The sequence below is a fragment of the Gasterosteus aculeatus genome, chromosome 14 (genome assembly GCF_964276395.1).
Source record: "Gasterosteus aculeatus chromosome 14, fGasAcu3.hap1.1, whole genome shotgun sequence".
In the NCBI taxonomy this organism is placed as follows: domain Eukaryota; kingdom Metazoa; phylum Chordata; class Actinopteri; order Perciformes; family Gasterosteidae; genus Gasterosteus; species Gasterosteus aculeatus.
Genome location: NC_135702.1, coordinates 5,259,618 through 5,281,336, shown reverse-complemented (window position 1 = coordinate 5,281,336; position 21,719 = coordinate 5,259,618). Strand labels below are relative to the sequence as shown.

Sequence of the window (21,719 nt, the reverse complement as noted above, 5' to 3'; positions counted from 1 at the left end):
GTGTTTTTGACATTTAATTAAGTGGGCGAGTGAGATAAATAATAACAAACTAAGCAAGCTCATACTGTAATAATGTTACTGTAGACATCCTGTAGGCCTGTTCAGCACAAACATACTATAAGAGAGAATACAACATTGACACAAGTTTTATTTTTTTATTTTAATGAAGTATATATATAAAAAAGGTGCTTGGAGTTGAGCCCGCATTGGAAAAACATGCAGCAAAATATAAACCAAAGCCAAGTTTCAGTGAAACAATATGAGACTGTAAGATTTGATATTAATGTTGTGTTTTCAATGGGTCACTTTTCTGGCACCATCGATGCCTCTCTGGCTGTTTTGGCAAAGCAACAATGTGCTGTTGTCGATGGCCAGAACAACCTAATGAGGACAGACTTTTTGGTCTTTTATGTAACATTATTAGTTGTCAATTATCTCACATGGGTGTGACGGTGATTACATGTGACTTTGCCTCTCATTACTCACCTCACAGCGGACACAAACAAATCCCTACTGACAAGGATGGCAGGTCAGTTTTTAATTATTTGAATGGACCAATGACTCTAATTTATTGGAAAATGATTATCTGTTGTAGTTGAGGCATGAAACAATTGTCCACATATGCTTTGAAAAGGGGAGTTTACGTTCAGTGGAGTCATGTGATGATGCTTTGATTCTGATTCAAAGGTGTATGTCATGTCCATCTGCCAAAAGGCTGTTAGCTGAGCTTTGCTGAGTAAAAAGACTGCAAATTGGGGGGAAAAGCTTGCTTTCCTGTATCCAAAGTTGAGAGAAATGTTTAATACAATACTGGAATAGTCTGATAAATTTGGCATATCCATTGAAAAACCTTGTAATAACTTTCTTCCAAAATCACGGCTGTTCAGGTATCCAATGATGACCTTTGACCCAGCAACTTTTTTACCGTCCAAAGCAACCGCTCGTTTTCTAAACACGCCTCAACGTCGGACTTAAACCTTATTTAACTGAAATCTCGGTGAGTCTGGTTAATTGGTTTGGGAAATTTCTCAAGCCCCTAAACATCTCCAACAAACTGTCTTGACTTCATGCCGTACAATTTTCTTCCAACTTTTGTTTAGACCTGATTCAACTCCAGACGGTGGTTTCTTTGCGTTGCATGCATGAGTTCTTTCATTATCAAGTTTCATCATTCAGAAAACCGCTGACAAAATGTTGTTTCATAACGGCGGTTGAGGACAATTCTGTAACCGTGAGTAAATGCCTGCCTCTTACATCACTGCTTCTTTCACAGACAGATGATGAAATAATGCTTGGATGTCAACATGGAAAAACCCAACGTGGTGCCGCATGAAGGTATCTCAGCCGCGCTCAGTATTTCTTGAACGATCAACATGTCTCTTTTTTTTGTTTCCTTCTCCAAAACAATGTCGTTAATCATTAGAATCAGTCTCGGACGTGTTACACCATCCTGAGCATGTTGTTGTGGGCGTCCGGATTGGACGTGGCCCCCGTGGACTCTTGTTGTCATGGTGAAGGCAGTTTCGTCTTACCACAGCGAGGTGTATTTTTACCCCGTGTTGTTCCACAGTCTGCCTCCGCTCGGCTTCCATGAACTCGGCGCCAGGACCGAGTGGAGAAAAAGTGCGCGCGTTTTGTTTGTCTGCCGCCGCCAGAGAGAGTCAGTCTGAAGCGCGTTTTTCCAGGACCCATTAGGGCAGGAGGGCAGCAGCAGGCCAACGACACCTCCGAGGCCCACAGAGCGCCGCTGAACACAGCAGGTTGGACTCAGCCGGTAGATAAAGCCTGATTTAAATAAGCAGCTATACATTTTGCACAATGATGTTAGTTTCTGTGTGAAGCGGGAGAGAAACAGTTGCTCTCGAGGTATTTCTTTGAGGCCGTACGTGACCCATTACTCAGCTCAATGCAATGCGGTGACTTCCAGCGCCACGATGGAAACGTGGCCGCGCGTTAATGCGTCATTAGAAACTGAGAACCTTTTGTTGTGAGGTCATCGGCTGAGTCAGTGTCACTTGTAAGTTCTGATTCGCTGCCATGGAAAGGGCAGTGAAATATGTCCCGCGTTGTTGTGATGTCTTCCAACACGTAGAGGCGGAGGACAGCAGAGGAATACGATGAACTTTGGGTTACAGGGAAGCGAGCCTTACTGTCTGCTCCACGCAACTTGAGTGCAATAAGCCCGTGTGGAGAAACAATAAATCATATCATCCCTTTCTGTTTTTCAAATATCCAACTCTTGGTTCCTGATTTGTTGAAGTTAATGGTTCTGGACATGGAAACGCCAATACATTCTAAATATAATTACACCATTACCACTGTGATGGTTGACGAATGTGTCGATCTTGACTTTCTTGAATTTTTGTGACTTCTGCAGGATGTCAACAACATTACTTTTTTAAGAAACAAAGTTTATTTTCTGCAAAAGCGTAATTGAGCAGTGGCATTATGCGTAGCGCACAAGGCACAAGCAAACAGAACATATACCAAACGGGGGATTACTGGATAAAGACCTTTTTTTAAAATGATGTACTACCCCATTTTAGGAGGAGGTATGGCTTCTCCACCAGCACGGTAAACACATAGCTGGCGACCAGCGTGAGCAGCAAGTGGCCAAGGAACAGGTACATCTGAAGAGGGGACACACAAGGCATTAGAGAGCACATCGGGCATGATGAAACCTAATGCAATGTGCTGACTCACAAAGTTGATGTCCGTGTAGTGAATCGGGGTCTCTTGCAGGCCGATGTAGAGGATGATGAAGACGGGATGTGTCAGATAGCAGGCAAAACTAATGTTGGAAAGAGGGATCCAGAAACCCAAGGACAAGAGGCTCTTGATAAAACCTGGGTAGCACAAAACACAGAAGAAAATGTAGCACCGATACATTTATGCTTAAGATATTTAAGCTTTTAGTTTACAGATAAGTGCTACTTCTGTACTTCTAACAATATCTGTTAAATCGTTGTTATTGGTTTTGTTTTACTCATTGTTATTGCCCACATTGTACAGTTTTTCTCATCTAAAAAGATTAGAAGGTTATTTATTTATCATCATAAATAGTGACAGAATTCTGAATATTTTGTTAAGATCAATATGTAAATGGTCTTCCATTGACTTTTGGACTTTGTTCTTGGTTTACCTCCATAACCCTCCTCACAGGCCAGGATGATCCAGGTCACAGCCAGAGCCCAGAGCTGCCTGTGCAGCCCCTGGTAGAGGGCATGTGACACGGAGGGATGGGCCGGGGTCTCCCTGAGGATGAAGGCCAATCCAACCAGCGAAGCCATGACTGACAGGCAGCAGAACCAACCAACTGCCGCTTGCCACTGGATCGACCGCAAGACAAGGATTACGAGTACCGAATCGACTTGACTTGACGATATCAGAAAAACGGCATTTGATGCGAATTGAATGGATACGAAACTGATGCAGAACGGCAGGACTGTTCTCACCTTTTGCTTCAGCAGCTGATCTTTCTTTGTTGTTAAATATATTCCAATCAAGATTCCAATTAAAAATGGCCCATATCTTGTGTGCGGTCTCACGTAGTAAGACAAAACATAATTCTCGGATGTTCTGCAAAAACGAGACAAAAATAATCAGATCGGTGGCTCGACCTTCCGTCACATTGGAAGTTCCCTGCATTAAAAGCAGAATATTGACATTCCAGTCATTTTACATCTCATGCATTGGGCTCCTGCATGCTGTTTGTGTTAACACTGGATCATCTTACAGTGTAGATGGCTGAAAGACCGGCAGCTGCAGGAGTGCAGTTATAACGGCGCTGGCCACAGTGGTCATCAGCAGAAGGGCTCCAGCAACCATCAAAAACACACCTCTGTTTCTGAGAAAATAATAGACAGAACGAATACGTTAAAGACGTAGTTGTGAACTGTGGCCATGATTCATAAAGGAAATTTGTGCAGGTATAAATAAACATTACATACAGTCTGTAAAAATAGACCAACAGAGGAGTTGTAGCATAACACTGGAAGTCCAGAGACAGGTACCAGGTCCAAGGAATGCACTGAGAAATAAAAGCTTCATGAATAATATAAAAGACTACTTGAGCCATTAAATTATTCTTTGAACTTACTATCTCGTGGACTGGGAGGAGATTGCTTATCAACAATAAGTTGGCCCACCAGTACGTCTTACAATCCATCATAGTATCCATGAAGGGAAACCAGTAGGGTCCCTAATGGACCACCGAGATGAGGCCGATTGTCAGACACATGACGAACAGATGCAGTGGTTGAATCCTGTGACCGTGAGAACACACACAAGAAGGAAAATCCAACGTATCACGCTTGTTTAAGACCAGGCGAACAATCCAGAGCATATCAAAACATCGGTATGACCAAGAGAAAATGACAGACGGATAATCGGACGCTACCGTCTAATCCTCCTGAAGAGGTAGCTGACCACCAAACTCGGGCTCAGTTTGTCTTCCGCCCTGTTGATGGAGCCCAGCAGAGAGCGAGCACTGAGCAGACCCCTGCAGCACAAACAAACCGCCGTAAGCCACCACCCAACGCTCACTTTGGTCTTTCCTCTACTGACACGTTGTGCTTTAAAACCATGTGTTATTTCAGTCTCACCCTAGCAGTAAAAACGTGTCCACGGCCAGGAAAACGGGCCCGCTGATGGTGAGCACATGCAGAGGGTTGTGCTCCACTGTTTTCTTCCAGTCTTTGTAGTTATCTGCAAAAAGAAATTTTAAAAAGTCAATAAAAGCACCCCCCCGCAGACCGAAATAGTGTACTGTCGTACCCAGGTTGTTTATTACGGGGAACTGTGCCGAGTGTCCACAGATGATCCATAACAGGCTGAGGACACGGATGCCGTTGAGGGAGGAGTAGCCTCCTCCCGGGATGGACGAGGAGGTGCTAAAGATGCCCTGGCTGGTGGTCTGCAGAGAGAACGCATCGAGGCACCGGCGCACTCCGCTTCCGGGAAAACCCACGGGAGTGTGCTCGCTGCCGTCTACGAGGAGACCAGCTCGTGATGCATCAGACGGTATGCATATTTGTGGAGAAATCTTGGGGAACATAACAGAAAAAAGTACTTACCATTGCCATTTTCCTCTGAGCTGCCACTATTAATATTGCTATTGGAGGAGCCGTTGATCTTTATGGTCCCATAAAGGTTGAGGCCGGTGTTTAGACAGGCAGACTCCACTGTGGGTCTGACCTCTCTGTTGCGTTGCCATCTTATCATAGCTGTAAACAGTGTAGCCGCAAGGGGAATCGCCACCATCGCACAACACACAAACCTGCAGGAGAAAAGGAGAGATTAAGACAAAAACAGAAGTGAAAAATGTACTTCTCCTGTGTGGGAGTACACATGCATATAAGAGATGGGAAACAAAGGGGCACATTTGATCGTATACTGACAGACAGATGACATCGGATGCATCAGGGGCAACGGTGTTGGACAAACAGTGGGTCATGATCATCTCCTGAGTGGAACCATTGACCAGGATGGAAGGCAAAGGAGGAATGAGAGAATTCTGGCCAAACTCAAGTTTCCCTGTTAAGATGAAACACGTCACAAGTTATACAAAAACAAATATCGGTTTGACCGTACGATGAGGTCCAGAGGAAACGTGTTTTGAAATCACTGACCACTCAGCACCAGCATTTGAACATCTTCTTCTCCGCAGGAGTCAGGAAGGCAAATACCAACAAAGTACTGGACGGTTTCCTATGATGGTAAAAACACTTCAAGATCCAAGCCGTCAGGATGATATTTTATCTTGTGTGAAATGTGTTTGTTTTACCTGCCTGAGGAACACCTGGCAGTACTGTCCAGAGAAGGCAGGGCTGTGTGCAGAGCGACACTGCTGCAGGAGGCCCGGCTGGTTGGCATTGCCTCCTTTGACATTACTGCCCATCTTTCCAAATGCATCATACACTGACAATGCACACACAAGCACCACAGCACAAAAGAAGGTTAGTGAACCAAACGGAGACCATCCGCAGCCCTTTTATACATAATAAAGATACTAATAAAATAGAATATACCATACAAAATGTGGTACTGAAGATTGATTATGATTGATCACTATCTGCTTTCTTGATTAAAGTATAAAACAAATCTGGTGAATTTAAAGCTCAACTTTAAATAATTGACTATTTATTTGTTTAACCAATATTATGAATTGCAAGAAGAAGATATCATATGATTCAACAAAAGATATATCTCAGAAAGGGAATGACCTTATTAGGTTTTTACTAAGTACGGATTTAAATAACAAGTAAATGGGACTCAGAAATTGAACAAATAAATTAAATTATTTTCCCTATATTTTTACTGACTTTTTTCACGATGACATGGGCAAGCCTGGACTTGTTAATGGCTCAGTCTTGTCCTATTAATAAAAACATATGGCGACAAACCATTTGTTCCGCTGTCTTCCGCATCTTTTCCACCTATTTGCATTAATAGAGTGAAACAGCCAGCGCCCCACGCTGTGGTTACGGCCAGAGGTTAGTTAATATCAGGGTTAATTGACACCAAAGTAGGCTAGAGCATGTTTTTTCCTTGTTAACCCACCTGTGGAGCGATGCTCACATCTGCATATATGAGCAAAAACAACAAAAAAACAAACTACATGGTGATCCGAGCAAAAACTGTAAAGACACTGTGTGACCTCATCCCCATTAATGGAAGAAGGACTGGCCTCCGACGGTGAGTCAAATCCTGACGGCCTTAGTTACCATGGAGATAATGTGGACCCTGAGAGGCAGTTAGTTATACAGCGTGCGGGGCACACGGGCTTTAAATCATTTCATTTCCAATCCAGAGGTGTTTGATTTACCTGGTGCTTGTCAGTCATTGATACACTCTGAGCAGAAGCTAGTTCATTGTCACAATTAATTTATTCCTTTGGGGTTTTAAGTTCTGCTAATACACTTTATCTGCTCAGAACCCGTTCATATACAAATGCAGAGCGGGGTTTAAAAAGATATAAAAGATATTTTTTGATAGTTTCACTTTTTTTTTTGTCAAATGAAATCTGAGTTTGTAAGCATTTCTATGTAACTGCACTGTGATTCAGTGGTATTATCTTGTTCAAAAAGACTTCTGTAAATGGCCTCTAACTCAGTTTGAGAATGAACCCTATGAGTTTGAAAGCCAACGTAACCATCTCCTCTCAAATGACTTTAAGTGGACGTGAACCTCAACTGCAAGTGACTCAACAATTTAAAGAAAAAAACTTCAGCAACACTTACTGAGAACAGCGTATTCCTTCGGACTGTCCTGGTTAATTTCCCAGAGGAAAGTGTCGGTATCCTCTGAACATTTCTGAGAAACCGTGGTGGCCTGCTTGTTTTCCAGCGCTGCACTACAACCTGCAAAGAGAAGGAACGCCACCAAACACGGGGCCATTTCTTAGAACTGAGTGCACCTCTTTGTTGGAGAATGTGTTTAAATAACACAGGACACGTCATCACAAAGAAGGTAGTGTGAAATTCATCTTGCATGGTGGGATTGAAAAACTGCCGCGGAAACAGCAGAGCGCGCTCACCTGGTTTTCTCTATCGGGTGTGAACGGGATTTGGTTACATGAGGGTATAAAAGGTGGACAAAAAAAAAAAAAACAGGCTTTGATTATGGTCACAAGACCCGATTAACAGGATTAGATGATGATCAGCTATGCAACAACACAAGTTTTACAAAAGTTTCTGGTTTTAATTCCTAGTCTCCTCCTGCTTTTCCTAGTCTTGAATTTTTTTTTACCAGAACCATTTTTCTCAAATAGAAATATGGGAACAGCACTACCACACAAATAAACAGCGGCCACTAGAAGGTGCCCTTGTTCTAAAGACCGATGCATCGTGTCACTTTTAAAGGGATATTCTAGTGAAAGCAGTGAGTAGTAGCAGTGAATCCTGAAGCCATTGGGTTCATTTGAAAACCTTTTTTCTATTGCAAATTAGTAGTAAAACATATTTTTTAGCTGACAGTGGTGTCATCTAAGATTTAAAGTATGATGTGATATCACTTATAATGAGACAACGACTACCACTCAAAAAATAGGCCTGTGTGAAATTCCTATTATTCATGTCAACCCTACAGCTGTAAGACTTTTAGAGGTCACACACCTGTTGTCAGGTAATAAATGCATGCCTGTGACGCAAAAAGCAAATTAAGAGCCTTAGTGTGAATAATCAGAGGTTTACTGGTGTATCAAATGCGGTGGACATCAGATTTGACTTCTGGCAGGTTTATAATTTATCATTTATTGACGTAAAGAACGGCTTTGTACACAAGCATCAGAAATGGCTGAAAACTGCGGCAGCAGCAAGATACATTCTAATCAACAAACAATTCACTGACTGCTTCTCACACGCATTTCTAGCGCCAGACACGTTTCATTGTCAGAGTAGAAAATCTTCTGTCTAAATACAAATTTTTACTAAAAGAAGTAATAGAAAACAATGTTGTGGTTGTCACAATTTTCAGTCATTGTTAATTTAATTGAACTGGTCCTTTTGTGTGAATAATTCCCTTTTGATTAATCGCAATTAATTTCGATTAAACGTTTGTTTTTCTTCTAAAGACTAAATCTTCCGTGTTATGAGTAATCACTTTAGTAAGTTTTGTTCCCGTGGTAAACTTTGTTTACTTCCGGCACTCCGGAAGAAAACAAAGTTGCGTTAACTGCGTTAAAATATTTCTTCGCATTAATCTCAGCCACATTAATCGCGTAGTCATCATAATCATTTCAAACTATAGGATTTTTTGTCTGAATACTTCTGATTTTTATTTAATTTCAATTAAGTGTTTTCTGATATTTATTGTAGAAACAATAAACTCGAAGCTGCCAAAAGTTTTATATACTGTATGTGTGTTTTTTCTGTTTTGAAACTAACAACATTAAACATTCACCGTCAACTGCATGAGGATTAATCCCATAACACCAATTATGCATACATTATCTAGTCCTAGGGAGAACAATGGAAACTCTATTCAAAATAAATGTTCTGTACAAAACAAATCTATTCAAAGCCTGTAGAAAATCATCCATCTATCTTCAATTTACTTAAACGCAAAAAGTGACTGACTTATGGTGTTTATGTCTGCGTACATGTTGTAGCACACATATACATAATATATACAGTATGTATATATACACCAGAGAGACAACCATCAGTACAAAATCACTTGGAATGGTTTAAAAGCGTCACTTTTCCGCCGCGCTCAGTCTCTTGGCCTTAATGAACGCCATCCCGTGTGTCCTCATGTGAGTGTTCAGGTTGCCCTCAGTCTCGAACATCCTGCCGCACACTTTGCATTTGGTGCTCGGTGTCCCGTCCGCCACCTCCAGCTGGTTCTCCCGCTGGCTCTCGTCGTCGTCGTCGTCCCTGCCCCTTCCGTTGAACCGGGCGAGGCCCTGCGGCTCCTTCAGCCGGTGGACGATGAAGAGGTGCCTGGCCAGCGAGCGGCGGGAGGTGTAGCACAGGCCGCACTCCTGACACTGGTGCGACGAGCCGTCGCACTTGTGCTGGGGGATGTGGCCGCGGAAAGCCGCGACGTCCTCGGCGGTCCAGCCGCAGACGGCGCACTTGTGAACTTTAAGGATGTTCACCTTGAGCCTCTTTAAGGGCTGTGAGTCGCTGGTCAGGCCTGGGGACCCCTCATCCTCTTCTCGCTTCCTTTTGGGGCCGCGGGGCTGCGGGAGGGTTAAAAACGCCCGGTTAGGATTGAAAGATGCATGATAAAAAAAGACGTGAACTCCTTCCTAATGAATGCATGTCTACAGATGTGTGACACGGTACCGTTTCCTTGTCAGGTAGAGCCTCCGTGTGACCAGAGTTTGCGGTTGTCCCATCTGGGTCTTTGTCTCCATGCATCAGATGGATGTGCTGATCCAGCAGCACTCTTTTAGTGAACAGCTGACTGAGAGCCGGACAGTGACTGTCAAAAGTACCAGAAAATAACCGTTACAACCTACCTTTTTATGGCTGAACCTTAGCCATAGGGCCCTCACATCAGGAAACGCTCCAGAGGGCGTGGACCTACAAGTATTGTTGTTGTTGTTGTTGATGTGGATGTGTGTACTCACGGGCAGGTGTAACCCTTCCGCTGTCCTTTGTGCTTGAGACGGTTGTGTCTGCAAAGACTGTGGGAGGAGCTGAAGGACTTCTCGCACTGCCGACACGGGTGTTTCTTCAGCATCTGCAATGGGAGGAGAATGCGTTGATAGCAACAAAAAAAATCGTTGGCAGAATGTTAAAAAAAGTTCCTAGTGACAAAGGTTGTCAACATTCACCTTGCCATGTTCACGCCTCATGTGAGCCACAAAGACCTCCCTGGCACTGAAGACACTGCTGCAGTCTCCACATGTGTATCCTGAGCTCGGTGGGCTCTTGAGGTCCACTGAGCAGTTACGGTTGCTTTTCTTTAGCGGGGAAGGTGAAGGCTTCTTTTCTCCCTTGTCTCGACTTTTGTCATTTCGTCCATCTTTCTTGGGATTATTGTTGCCGGGGCTGTTTGTGCTGTTGGAGTTAGTGGGCTTGGTGCTGAGAGGAAGGTTGATGCCTAAGTTTGGTGGACCCTCGGTGCTCTTCAGGGTGCCGTGGATGGCCTGGAAAGGAGCAGCAGATGCATTTTTGATTATAACAAAAAGAGTTGACCATTGGTACGTAAGGTGTGACTATTAGTATTAGTTGGAAATGCGAAAAAAAACAATGTGTGGCAGTATTTTAATTTCTTTAAGTCACTGCGAAAATTTCGATTTTAGATGCATGCATTTTGCATGCAAGTTATTGTCAAGCATTCCCGAAATAACTGCTTTTAATTCCCACCTTGATGTGATCCAACATGAGCTGTTTCTGTGCGTAGTGCATGGAGCAGTCGGGGCATTTGAACACTGGGACTTTGTGATTGATGATATGCTGGTCAAAATGGGAGTGGAGCAGGGACTGCAAAGTGAACACGGTGTCACACATGGAACACTTATAGATCAACCTGAAAGACATAAAAACAAATAGGCTTCTTTACCGATGTGAATTTACTGCACACATTTAAAGAACATGCAGTTGTATTATTGCACTTGAAACAAACAAATCTTTTCAGATTTTCAATTTTATACTGTGATGAGATCAAATATTTAAACATTCTGATAACGGTGGTTTAGTCCTTTGAATGTTGTTCCTTGTCAGATATCTTTATTTAGCTGTAAGCTTGGGGCGAAAACAAGGCCAATACCAAACAATGGCACGAGAACACCTGCTACTGAGCACCTTGTATCACCAGTGGGGCTGATGATCGCCTGCATGTCATTCAAAGGTTTCCATGTGGAAAAGACCAGCTAAGCCACCGCATCTAAAACGCACAAATCCTACTGCTGATGAAGCAGCGAGGAGGATTTTTCTTTGAAAAGGGAATTGGACGTGGGTATTATTAAGTTATATTGGTGTATGTGTGTGTGTAAAAAAGTAAAAAATGTGCGTAGATTTGTGTTAATGATACTTTGACTAAAAAAAGCTGGTGTATTATGAATTATGTCTTTAAGGAAATATGAAATACATTTATTTTATAGTGACAATCATACGTTAGAAGTGTCAACGGTGTTTTTGACCTACTTGGGCTCTCCAGCCTTCATTGCCGGATGCTGTGTGTTCACATGAGAGTGCGTCGCAGGTGCAGACTTGAAGGCCATGGGGCAGAGAGGACATTTATGGAAGATCTCACAGTGAGAACTCTGGATGTGGGACTTTACAGTTGCGGCATCAGCAAAGATCACACTGCAGTGGATACAGCTGGGGAGAAAAGGAATAAGAGGTGGAAAAGGCAGAATAAATGGAATTTCAACATATAGGAATTCAGTGTAGCTCTTTCCTCGAGCAGGAGCACCGTTTACTAGGAAGGGCTATAAAAAGTATCACCAGACTGCAAAACAATTATAACTCTGGAGTTTGACAAGAAGTTAAATTAATTCCCCCCTTAAGGTCAATTGTAAATTATATCGCTTTTGGTTGAATGGAATTGTCAAGATGAGGCAAACCTCGTGAAGTAATGATGACTGAATGATAACTGTAATTAGATTTGACATTTTAAGTGGCACTTTAAAAGTAAAGTGAAGTCTGAGTATAGCTAGTTGGAAAAGAAAAAGAAAACTACATTCAGATTTGAAAAAAAAAGTCGGAATTGAAATTTGAGGAAAGTTACACATGAGCACAAAAGAAAAAATTGAATGCAAATGAATAATGTTAAGATGTGGTCATGGTTGACTGACCGGTAGCCAACCCTGCGCGTGTAATGCAGGCAGTTCTTTGTGACGTGGGATTGGAAATGGACAGAACGGCAGCTGGCGCCACACTCGGGGCAGATGTAAGGAGACTTGTGCTGGTGGATCCGCTGGTGCGACAGAAAGCTGCACTCATTTGGTAGAAGCATTTGACAGATGCTGCATGTTTTCTAAAAAGAGGAAATAAAGAAAACCATCAATTGGATTTTCATCATTGCACTGGAACAATCGCAACCGAAATACGAGGGGGATCTGTTTTTGCATAAAGGATACTTCATGCTCGGGGTGTATTATATTCTATTGTGGATCCAAAGTAACAAAACATTTTAAACGGAAAAATAAATGGGAACCAGAGGCTCCCCCAATGTGAGCCCCCCCCCCAATATGATCCTCACTGTTACATTACAGGTCATTTAGCTGACGCTTTTATCCAAAGCGACTAACATTACACTTTAAACCCATGGCTTTTTTTACATTTGGCCCGGGGAGCAATTAGGGGTTAGGTGTCTTGCTCAGGGACACTTCGACTTGAGACATGGGGCAGCCAGGACTCAAACCACCAACCTTGTGGTTCCCAGCGCACCCGCTCTACCCCCTGCGCCACGACGACGACCCTTTGTGTGCACTACCATGTTTGTGGTGCACACATTACCGACACACACCTGCCCACTGGACTCTTGTGCCTGTTGGTAGTGCATAGCCAGCGAGCCGTCGTCCTGGAACATTCTGTTACACTCCGAGCACTTGAGGCTGTGCCTGCAGAGCTTCGATGCATCATCCTCCAAGGGCATGGCTGCGGCAAGAGGAGCGCTGCTCGGAGCGGAAACCACCGTACTTTGGGACCCCGAACCAGCAACCCTCCCCGGGATTTGGGTGGTTGATTGGGCTCGGGAGGCGGAGGTGGGGCCAGTGATGTTTGGTGGGCCTGATGATGGTGCTGTGGCTAGCATCTGATCTGCGGGGATGGGTTTTAGGATTAGATGTGAGCACTGCATGACCACCCCTTTGTCCTTGTGTCCCCTGGCATGGGACAAGAGGCTGCATTTGTTGTAGAACAACAGACTTTCGTCACAGTGGTTGCAGGTGACCTCGATCCGCACACTGCGACGCTCGTAGTGATGCGCCAGGCTCTTCTCAAGAGCAAATGAATCTCCGCACTCAAGGCACTTGTAGCCACGTGAGGGTAGAGAGATACAAGCTGAGGTTGGGGGAGAGAGGTTCGGGACGTACACGGGGACGGGATTTATGCTACTCAGGACTTTGTTGAAAGCGTCCACTACAGAGCTTTGAGAGCTGTTGAACACTTGAATCCTAGAGAGTTTCTTTGAGGCCCGGCCAGCGAGAATCGTACGCTGTTTGATTTGCTGTGGTTGTTTGGAGGAGGACTGGGCCTTTTTGGGATCACAGACAGCGGAGGACACAGTCCGAGGCAGAAGGTTCAGGTTACTTAGATGAACTTTCTTTGGCACAAGTTTGGCATTAGCCAGACTGCAGGCAGGTACCATGACGGTCTGTTGCTTGAGGGCCTTGGCAGCTTTTAAGATGGCGCTGCTGGCACTTTGCACTGATGCAGCGGGGATGACTGTCGCTTTAACTGTGGTATTGTTGGCCAGCTTTAGGTTGATGATTTGGGAACCGGCCGTCTTGACTGCAGAGACAGGCAGGAAAGCTGTTGCCACAGGTTTGATAGTCATTTGCTTGGTTATTTCCATTGAAGGGCCTCCGGCGGTGGCAAACACTGTGGTTGGTAGAGGAGGCCCTGTAGGGGAGGAGAGCTTTGCACTGGTGGTCGCCATCACAGCAACGCTTTTCTCTCTTGTTTTCAGACCTTCAGGATCCAACTCTGACACAACTCGGGTCACCATACGCTTGATCTGGCCGGTTGACGTCTTGATTGTCTTGATCCTGACTTTCGGGATAACCGGTGTGGTGTCCGTGCTTGAGGCAGGGGAACCTTTGCTGCTACCCTCACTGATGACGCTCGAGGGACTGTCTGGTGGTCTTGTTAGCAGCCTCTTTGCAAATTCCAGGGCTGACTCCTGCTCCTGTGGTTTCTCCAGAGCTCTGGAATTTTTATTGGCACGGGTGGAATCTTTCTGTTTTGTAGGAGAATCCAAAACACCCACATCTGTAGTGCAAGTCTTTTTGGCACTGAGGGCAGCTATGGCCGCTAAACAAGATGAAAGTTTTGCAGAGGACTTGGCTTTGACTTGAGACGTACTGGACACATTAACGTGCTCCGTCGGCTCTCCGGTCTCCTTGAACTCTTGATCTTGAGACTCGAGGACAGTTTTTTTCCACTCCCATTCAGGTAAACTTGATTGAGGGAGCTTGTTGGACTTGCAACATCCCAGAGTTTCATTGGGGTTATTATTTTGATCAGATTTGTCCTCCCTGTTTAATGTGGGCTTAGAAGCATTGTCTAACGATACATGATAGGTGGGATTCTGGTCGTCTGTCTTGGCTGTGAATTTAGTGAATGATTGGCCTCCCTGCTGGTCCGTGGGGTCATCGACCTCAATTTTATCATCATCATCATCAAACTCTTCAACGCTGGAGATGGGGCTGAATTCATTGAAGGTTGGTGAATCGCTGTTGATTGATTGTCCTTCCTCACTGAAAGCTTTCCATCCATTCGTGGTGCAATGAGCACGTGGTTGTATTGCGGCTAAGAAGCTATTATGAAGTCCACTGCCAATGTCAACAAAAGGGGATTGAAAATGTCCATCCTTCTCTGATATGGTTCCACCACGCTCCCTAGTGTCCGCACTTCGGATATTTTTGACAATGACACTAACGCCAACATCAAGTCCTGTTGAAGCGCCGTGGGACTCGTCTTCACCACTAGGATGCTTGAGCTGTCCATCATGGTCGTCATGGGGGCCAGATTCAATGGCGGCTTTAGGATCCACCATGTCAGGGATGTCGAAAGCCGCCAGCAGGTCATCAAAGTCTGGCGTCTTCATATCTCCCATGGTCCTGTTCCTGGTCGGAGGAGTTTACCTGGGCAACACAGAGGAAATGGTATAAACATGCGCCTACGTATTTTATCTGTTTGGATGTTTCTTGTCGTTTTCATCAGCGATTTTCTCATTAGATTATGAGATTTCTTGTGTGTCAAACTGATTTTTTGGTTAAAAAAACAGGCAGATAATGTCCATGGATCATAGTGTCCTCAATTGAAAGGTACATATATTTCTTGACATGAATTTTCTGATCAACGTAATTAACAACTACAGCCCACGGACTAACATTGTATCTGTAATACAGATGTGTAGAAATAAATCGTAGATGAAGTTAAAACAATCCGGTCTAATCCACTAAAGGAAACAAGTAGGGTGCATGTGCATTTGAGTGAGTGAAACTAACAGTTCTTTTCACCTCTATCAAACTGTAGGTTTTTGACTGGAATGGAAACAGATGCGTGAGAGTGTGGGCTTTTTTGCTTCCACATGTTTCCAATTGGACAGGTGGAATAAAACATCCAAAATACACAACAAGGTTTGTTTCACTACAGTTGTCTGTAGATGTATCTTGAATTCTATGTTGTAAAAGTTTTTCACAGAGTGGTTTGTTCATATATCACTAATAACATGATATTTAGAACATTTTGTTTCTAAAGATATGGTTCTTGTGGATATTGATAATATTTTATGATTAGTGATACAAAGAGATATCCCAAATTTCCTCTGTATCCCAAATTGGAATTTGATTAATAGTGTTGCACAGAACAGGTTTCCAGCATTGGAAGATGCTCCTAATATGTTTGACTAAAACAAGGTGGTAAGCATGTGATTCATTCATATTCAGCCCTACTTCTTAGTGTCTTTCCTCACAACAATACTGGACAATAACAGATCAACTTAATTGACAAGATGTGTTTATGGATATTTTTGTTATTGAGGCAGAATATATTCCCATGTTGTACATTACAGTATGACTTGAGTGGATGTAAGTCATAGTGGACACATCATTCAGCTCTGGTTTTGGGCTTCAGTTGTCTCCACATGGTGTACTGGTGTCCAACAAAACTTAGTTGCAGCTTTCGTATATTTGATATTTATTCTATGCATGAGGTTCTGACTTCAGGACTCCTGCCAGCTCTAATAATGCCTCATTTGTCTTTTGATTAGTCAACTGCATTGAACTGTTTCTGATAGAACCACATGCTAGTACACATGAGACATTTATGTGGTATTTTCATGACATGCAAGACAAAACATTGTCCTTACTTATCACAACATGGGCAGCTTTTCTATAATTAAACAAATTCTACAGGAAGGAAACAAGTGTATTCCAGTGTGCTAATGTAATCCATTTGAGTTTTATTGAAAAGCTGCTGGCGTATCAAAGCCAGACTTCAAGGCATCAGAGTTCGTATTTTTTGTATATACATATAAAATGTATGAGGATGATAATTAACTGGGTTCAAATGATTAATAAAATATTGAAGATATGCAATACTTTCAGTTATTTTCTTATCGTCCGACTGCTAGTTTTGTGGTTGAACAAAACACATGAACAAATTTGAAGTTAAGATATGAACCTTTCGGTGATATGGAAAATGTAAGGACAGTCACTCCGGCAAATACAACATATTTATTAATTGCACACAACCCATGTTTTTTCAGACACGTTTTTCAGCCTTCAAAAGAATTGTCTGATACAGATTATTCAATATTAGAAAATACTTTCGATGGGTTGTAACTCAAAACAAACTTTATTTTTCTTAAATGATGAGCTATGCAAGAGAGCCACCATGGGACTGAAATGCTGTGTCTCCATCTCCGTGTGTTGAGGCTGTTGGGGACAAAGGCACGGCCATGGAGCTGCTCTGCTTGTACAATGCATGCAGTTAAACCAGGACTGCTCTTTGATCCAAATGCATGGTCAAACACATTTGCACACACACACACACACACACACACACACACACACACACACACACACACACACATCTGTATCCTGTAGCCTCGTCTCGGGTTTCAAAATACAACAACTCTCAGTTCAATCCGGCAGACGGAATAGTTGAGGTGGAAAAATAAACAGAGACAGAGAGAAATGTTATGGAGGAAAAGGGCCGGCAAGAATGCAATGAGAGGGGGGAAAACATGGCTGCTGAGCTGTGCGAGGCTGCAGCAGAGAGAAAGGCCTGGTGAAAAAGAACAGCTAGCCACAGCCATGACAGCCAGAGCAGCCTGACGTAAAACAACAATGGTGGAAACATGCAAGTGAATCAGCCACTCCTCACCCTCTTGCCTCCATCTGTCTTCAGACACTAGCCAAACCTTTTTTCCTTCCTTCTTCCATCCTGCAACAAACACAGTCACAACACTACTATCCCACAAAAAGGACACCCACCCCACACTGTCGGGGGGGGGGAAGGAGGGGAAGCCTGCTTCTTCCCAGCCATGCAAAGGCCCAGAATACAGGGTCAGGTTACATCCAGCGATCTGGTGGGTGGTGGTGGTCCCGTGTAAGGATCCTCCTTAGTCATTCTCTGCACCACTAGCAGCACACAGCCATGCGAGCAGCCGGAGAGATCGTGCTCTTGCATGAGTGCGTGCGTACGTGACACTCCAAGCTGCAGATCTACAAACTCCCAGTGCGCCACGTCCTCCCTCCCCCCCTCACCCGACTCCCCTCCCCAGCCCTCATCCCTTCTCAAATCTCCCTGCCCCCCCCTCTGCACGCCGACATCCAGCCAGCAGCCAGCGAGCGCGCGGCAGCGTCCCTGTCTGTTGCCTGGTTCGCCAGAGGCAGAGCTGCGGAGGGCTGCAATGGGGATCGCCTGGGATACGTCTTCCCTCGGTGGAGCACAGAGACGGCATTGTTCCTGTCAGCCCTCTGTCTCCCTCAAACCGGTTTCATCTGGTTCCGGTCGCCCAACACAAAGCCCCGTGCTGCAGTACGGCCTCAGAAACACACGGCCAGAAGCGGTGTGCCCACCTCCCTGGAAACACTGCAAGCTTTTTTTTTCAGCAGACGACATGTACCTTGTTAAAGATTTATTGAAACCGGAGCACAGTATTTGAATGAGATTCACCCCTCTGGGCGAGAGGAATAGCACACTCAACACATGGAAATGATGAGGCGGAATGAGGTAACCACGATGGGAGGAGAAGCGCAGTCCGCTACCTTGGCCTGTTTCCTCCTCAGTGCTTTCAGCCCAGACACACTGGTTTGTTTTCAAACGTTCATCAGCAGCAGCATTACATCCAGGACAGAGAATCTGCAGTGGGGAAACACAGGCAATTCATGCACCCGGATTGCCTTCGAAGACATGGCCACCCCGGGCCCACATATGTCACCACAGAGACACACAGTAACACAGACATGCACGTTCATGCATAGACAGAGGTAAACGTGGCATACCCTCGTCAGATTGTTTCCCACTGAGATATTCAGGAAAAAAGAAAAAAATCTTCTCCTGCAGAGGCCTCAGCACCTGCTTTTACTCAGCCCCAACCATTCCAGTCCCCATCCTCCTCCACCCCTCCCCCCTCTTCCCACTCTCCTTCACTGGGTCAGTCCTAGATTTTAGCCTTTAGTCCGGGCCTAGCTTTTTTTTTTCCTGAAGCCACCACCCTACGGCCGTGCATGCAGGGACGGATAGAGAAAGGGGGCAGTGTTCAGCAGGCGAATCAGGCCTTTTGTCTCTGTCTGTGCAGGGGGGCGAGGGGACTCTCCTCTCTGGCTCCGGAGCAGCAGCAGCAGCAGCAGCTGGTGCAGAGAAAGCGGAGAGAGAGAGAGAGAGAGAGAGAGAGAGGGAGAGATGGAGACAGAATGAGATGGGGGGGGGAGATAGAAAGGAAGAAAGCGAAATGAGCAGGAGGGAAGCATAATAAAGGCTTGAATGTGTAAACTGGGTTCATTTTTTAGGCCACTGCCATAGCTGAGCCATATGAGCAAATTAGGTTATGGTTGTGGGGATGAACTTGAATAAATCCTGCACATTTTCCTGACAGGATTGATAACATTATACATTTATAACATAATGTATAAATAGCCGAGGTCTGCTTTATTCCAACTGCCCAGTTGTATGTTGTGTCGGCCAAGGTTAACCAAGGTCTATGTTTCTGCTCTTCAAAAATAATCTGTTAACATATTCAACAAGACAAACATGCATAATTACATACAATCACAAATCAATTAGAGAGAAGGTATTTTCAATCTAAAATATTATGATGAAGAATTCAAACTCATGACCGTGGTATTTCACGAATGCAAATGTGACGTGTACACATAAAGGACATCAAGTTAAATTGAGTCATTACTTAAAAGTACGTGTGGTTAGAAAGAAAAGCGAAACGCAATAACCTACCTGGGAGACTGCAGAGGGAGGCTTTCAGCTGAGTAATGCTGTCTCCCTTTGGCCTGCTACCAGTCCTTGATACCTCTGGCAGACCTGTTAAAGACAGCCATGAATGCTGCAGCATAAACTAATCATCCTTAAATACTCAAATGAGCCTGCCAGATTTATTCACCAGACAACACAAATGCGTTTTATGCACTGCAGGGAAGCCGGATCTGATAAAAGGCCTTCATGGCGGCTCCTGCCTCTCTACGGTGTGACAGATTCAGTGCAGAGGAGGCTGAGGTGGATGAGCTCCCCCACCCCTAACAGAGGCACGGTCACATGACGTCATGTTGTCTCCATTCACGTCGAAACACAGGAGCAGCAAAGAGGAGCTGCTTAAAGAATCGCAAGGGATGCGGAGATGTATGATGGATCAAATGGTCCTGTCATGGTATGTTTCTAGTATGATTATAGAAAGCTATGGAATATGAAGATTAGCATTGACGGTATAATGTGTGCAGATATAAATATTAAGCTCAATAAAAAGTGCATGATGCTAACATTAGCTCATTGATATCTTGCACAATAGAGGCGTCTAATACTAAACCCAGAACAACACAAGCTTTTTGACTTGTTAGGATATTCATATATTTAAATGTGTGTGAGATACTGTCGGACATATTGGACTGTATGTGGAGAAACCTGTGGCATTTGCACATGTTCGCTGTTGGCAAATTGTTTCTTGATTTGAATTTGATTGATTGAATTTGCCAATAATAGAGGAGGTAATAATAATTATTTTATCATTGTATTTGTTATTATTTTAAACTTACAAAAGAATTATGCATTACATAATTGAAAAAAGGAACATAAATATTATTTATATAAATAAAGAGCAATGTTGTAAATAAAGAATGAGGTAAGCTGGGAGTCATTCCTATTCTTTCTCTGTTTGTTGTGTAACAAAATGAAAGCACGGCCACGCGTTTCTTTGAGTCCTTACCTTCAACGTCGGAATTGTTTGGACAGACGGAGGATTTTGTTAAAAATGTGACGAACATCCAAAGACCTCGTAATGGCACACTGTCTTTTTTTAATTGACTCTTTCCTGTTGAAAGTTCCTCCTTTAATGGCTCATTTTTACTTCTCACTAAGCCAGTATTATTGCAGTCTTGACAGCAGCGTCAGAACACTTAATGTAGCGGATGGCATTTGGAAAGAATGAATAGCCTGAATAGAAACCAGAAAGGGCATTCAATTGATTTAATAGCGAGATTAACTTTTTTTTTTCTTTTGCTGTACATGAAAAATATCCAACCAAGCGGAAGAAACGCGTGACATTACAATAGTTGTATCACATGTTATACTGTTGTGTGAACATGTAAATAAGGCATTATAGATCGCAGTGACAAACACAACAATAGACGAATGGTACGTACACAATCATTGGCACATGACACATGATGGCTTCCATAACTCACACCACAGTGCCATCTGCTGTTCCTGCTCCATGCTTTTAGCTTCAGGCTGAACTGCGGTTCTCGTGTGAGGTTTCACCTGCAAGGGAAAGCAAATGTACGGAGAAATATAGCTTTTCAAATTAAATTAATTACAACTTATGGTTACCAAAAACAGCATGACGCAGTCGTGGCTTTTTCCAAGTTTCTAACTAGTCATTAATTGTGCGGTCAATCAGACATGAGTGATTGTCAGTGAAATCGTGAATCGCAGGCCGGGGCGTTGAACACGCAGTCTGCGCTTTTCTAGCTTTGTTCCAGTATTTGACATGTCTGACGTCTTAAGATAAGTTGCTTTCATAATATTCTCACCAATATCATAATGTCATGCTTTAAAGTAGCCATAAATCAAGTATTTATCAAAATGTTCCATAAACTATATTTTACTGGTACATTCCTGTACTTTTGATGATTTTGCACTCCATGATCATATGCAGGAAATTGTTGTCTCACAAGGAAAATATACCAACAAATCTCACAGATGGCACCGCCTGGTGCTGCCCTTTTGCCATAAGTGACTCATCCAGTTTTGTTAAGGTCAACCTGGGACGAAGACAGGAAGCATAAGGAGCCCAGAGACGCACTCCAACATCTACTAGGGGGGATGTGTGTTGGGCTTCTGACCCGACGGTACCCG

The 21,719-nt window shown here is 43.8% G+C and overlaps 2 protein-coding genes and 1 long non-coding RNA gene across 8 annotated transcripts; 1 reads left to right on the top strand and 2 right to left on the bottom strand.

Annotated features, from left to right (window-relative positions):
* Positions 1 to 141: 141 nt before the first annotated feature.
* On the bottom strand, positions 142 to 7,426 carry oacyl (O-acyltransferase like). Its single transcript, XM_040197851.2, is given in 15 exon segments — positions 142 to 2,630; positions 2,704 to 2,846; positions 3,143 to 3,329; positions 3,456 to 3,579; positions 3,737 to 3,847; positions 3,951 to 4,030; positions 4,100 to 4,265; positions 4,400 to 4,501; positions 4,605 to 4,707; positions 4,777 to 4,989; positions 5,076 to 5,278; positions 5,400 to 5,535; positions 5,631 to 5,709; positions 5,786 to 5,919; positions 7,242 to 7,426. Coding segments are annotated over 15 exon segments (2,049 nt in total). The 5' UTR covers positions 7,399 to 7,426; the 3' UTR covers positions 142 to 2,519.
* LOC144388227 (uncharacterized) lies at positions 1,635 to 4,099 on the top strand. The gene is made up of 2 exons (XR_013452530.1): positions 1,635 to 1,774; positions 3,163 to 4,099. It is a non-coding gene; the product is annotated as an uncharacterized LOC144388227 (long non-coding RNA).
* An 810-nt stretch (positions 7,427 to 8,236) lies between the features above and the next one.
* On the bottom strand, positions 8,237 to 19,842 carry znf532 (zinc finger protein 532). Of its 6 annotated transcripts, XM_078088083.1 has the most exons (11): positions 19,590 to 19,842; positions 18,641 to 18,988; positions 18,404 to 18,497; positions 12,928 to 15,268; positions 12,254 to 12,435; positions 11,601 to 11,777; positions 10,821 to 10,983; positions 10,286 to 10,600; positions 10,079 to 10,191; positions 9,792 to 9,930; positions 8,237 to 9,685 (listed from the first exon to the last, which is right to left on the bottom strand). In XM_078088083.1, exons 4-11 carry the CDS (start codon positions 15,238 to 15,240, stop codon positions 9,197 to 9,199), a joined length of 3,891 nt encoding a protein of 1,296 aa, XP_077944209.1. In that variant the 5' UTR covers positions 15,241 to 15,268; positions 18,404 to 18,497; positions 18,641 to 18,988; positions 19,590 to 19,842; the 3' UTR covers positions 8,237 to 9,196. The 6 variants fall into 6 exon arrangements, with proteins under 6 accessions (XP_077944209.1, XP_077944210.1, XP_077944211.1 ...); XM_078088084.1 differs by lacking the exon at positions 19,590 to 19,842 and having other exon boundaries at positions 18,641 to 19,004; XM_078088085.1 differs by lacking the exons at positions 18,404 to 18,497; positions 19,590 to 19,842 and having other exon boundaries at positions 18,641 to 18,789.
* Positions 19,843 to 21,719: the final 1,877 nt, after the last annotated feature.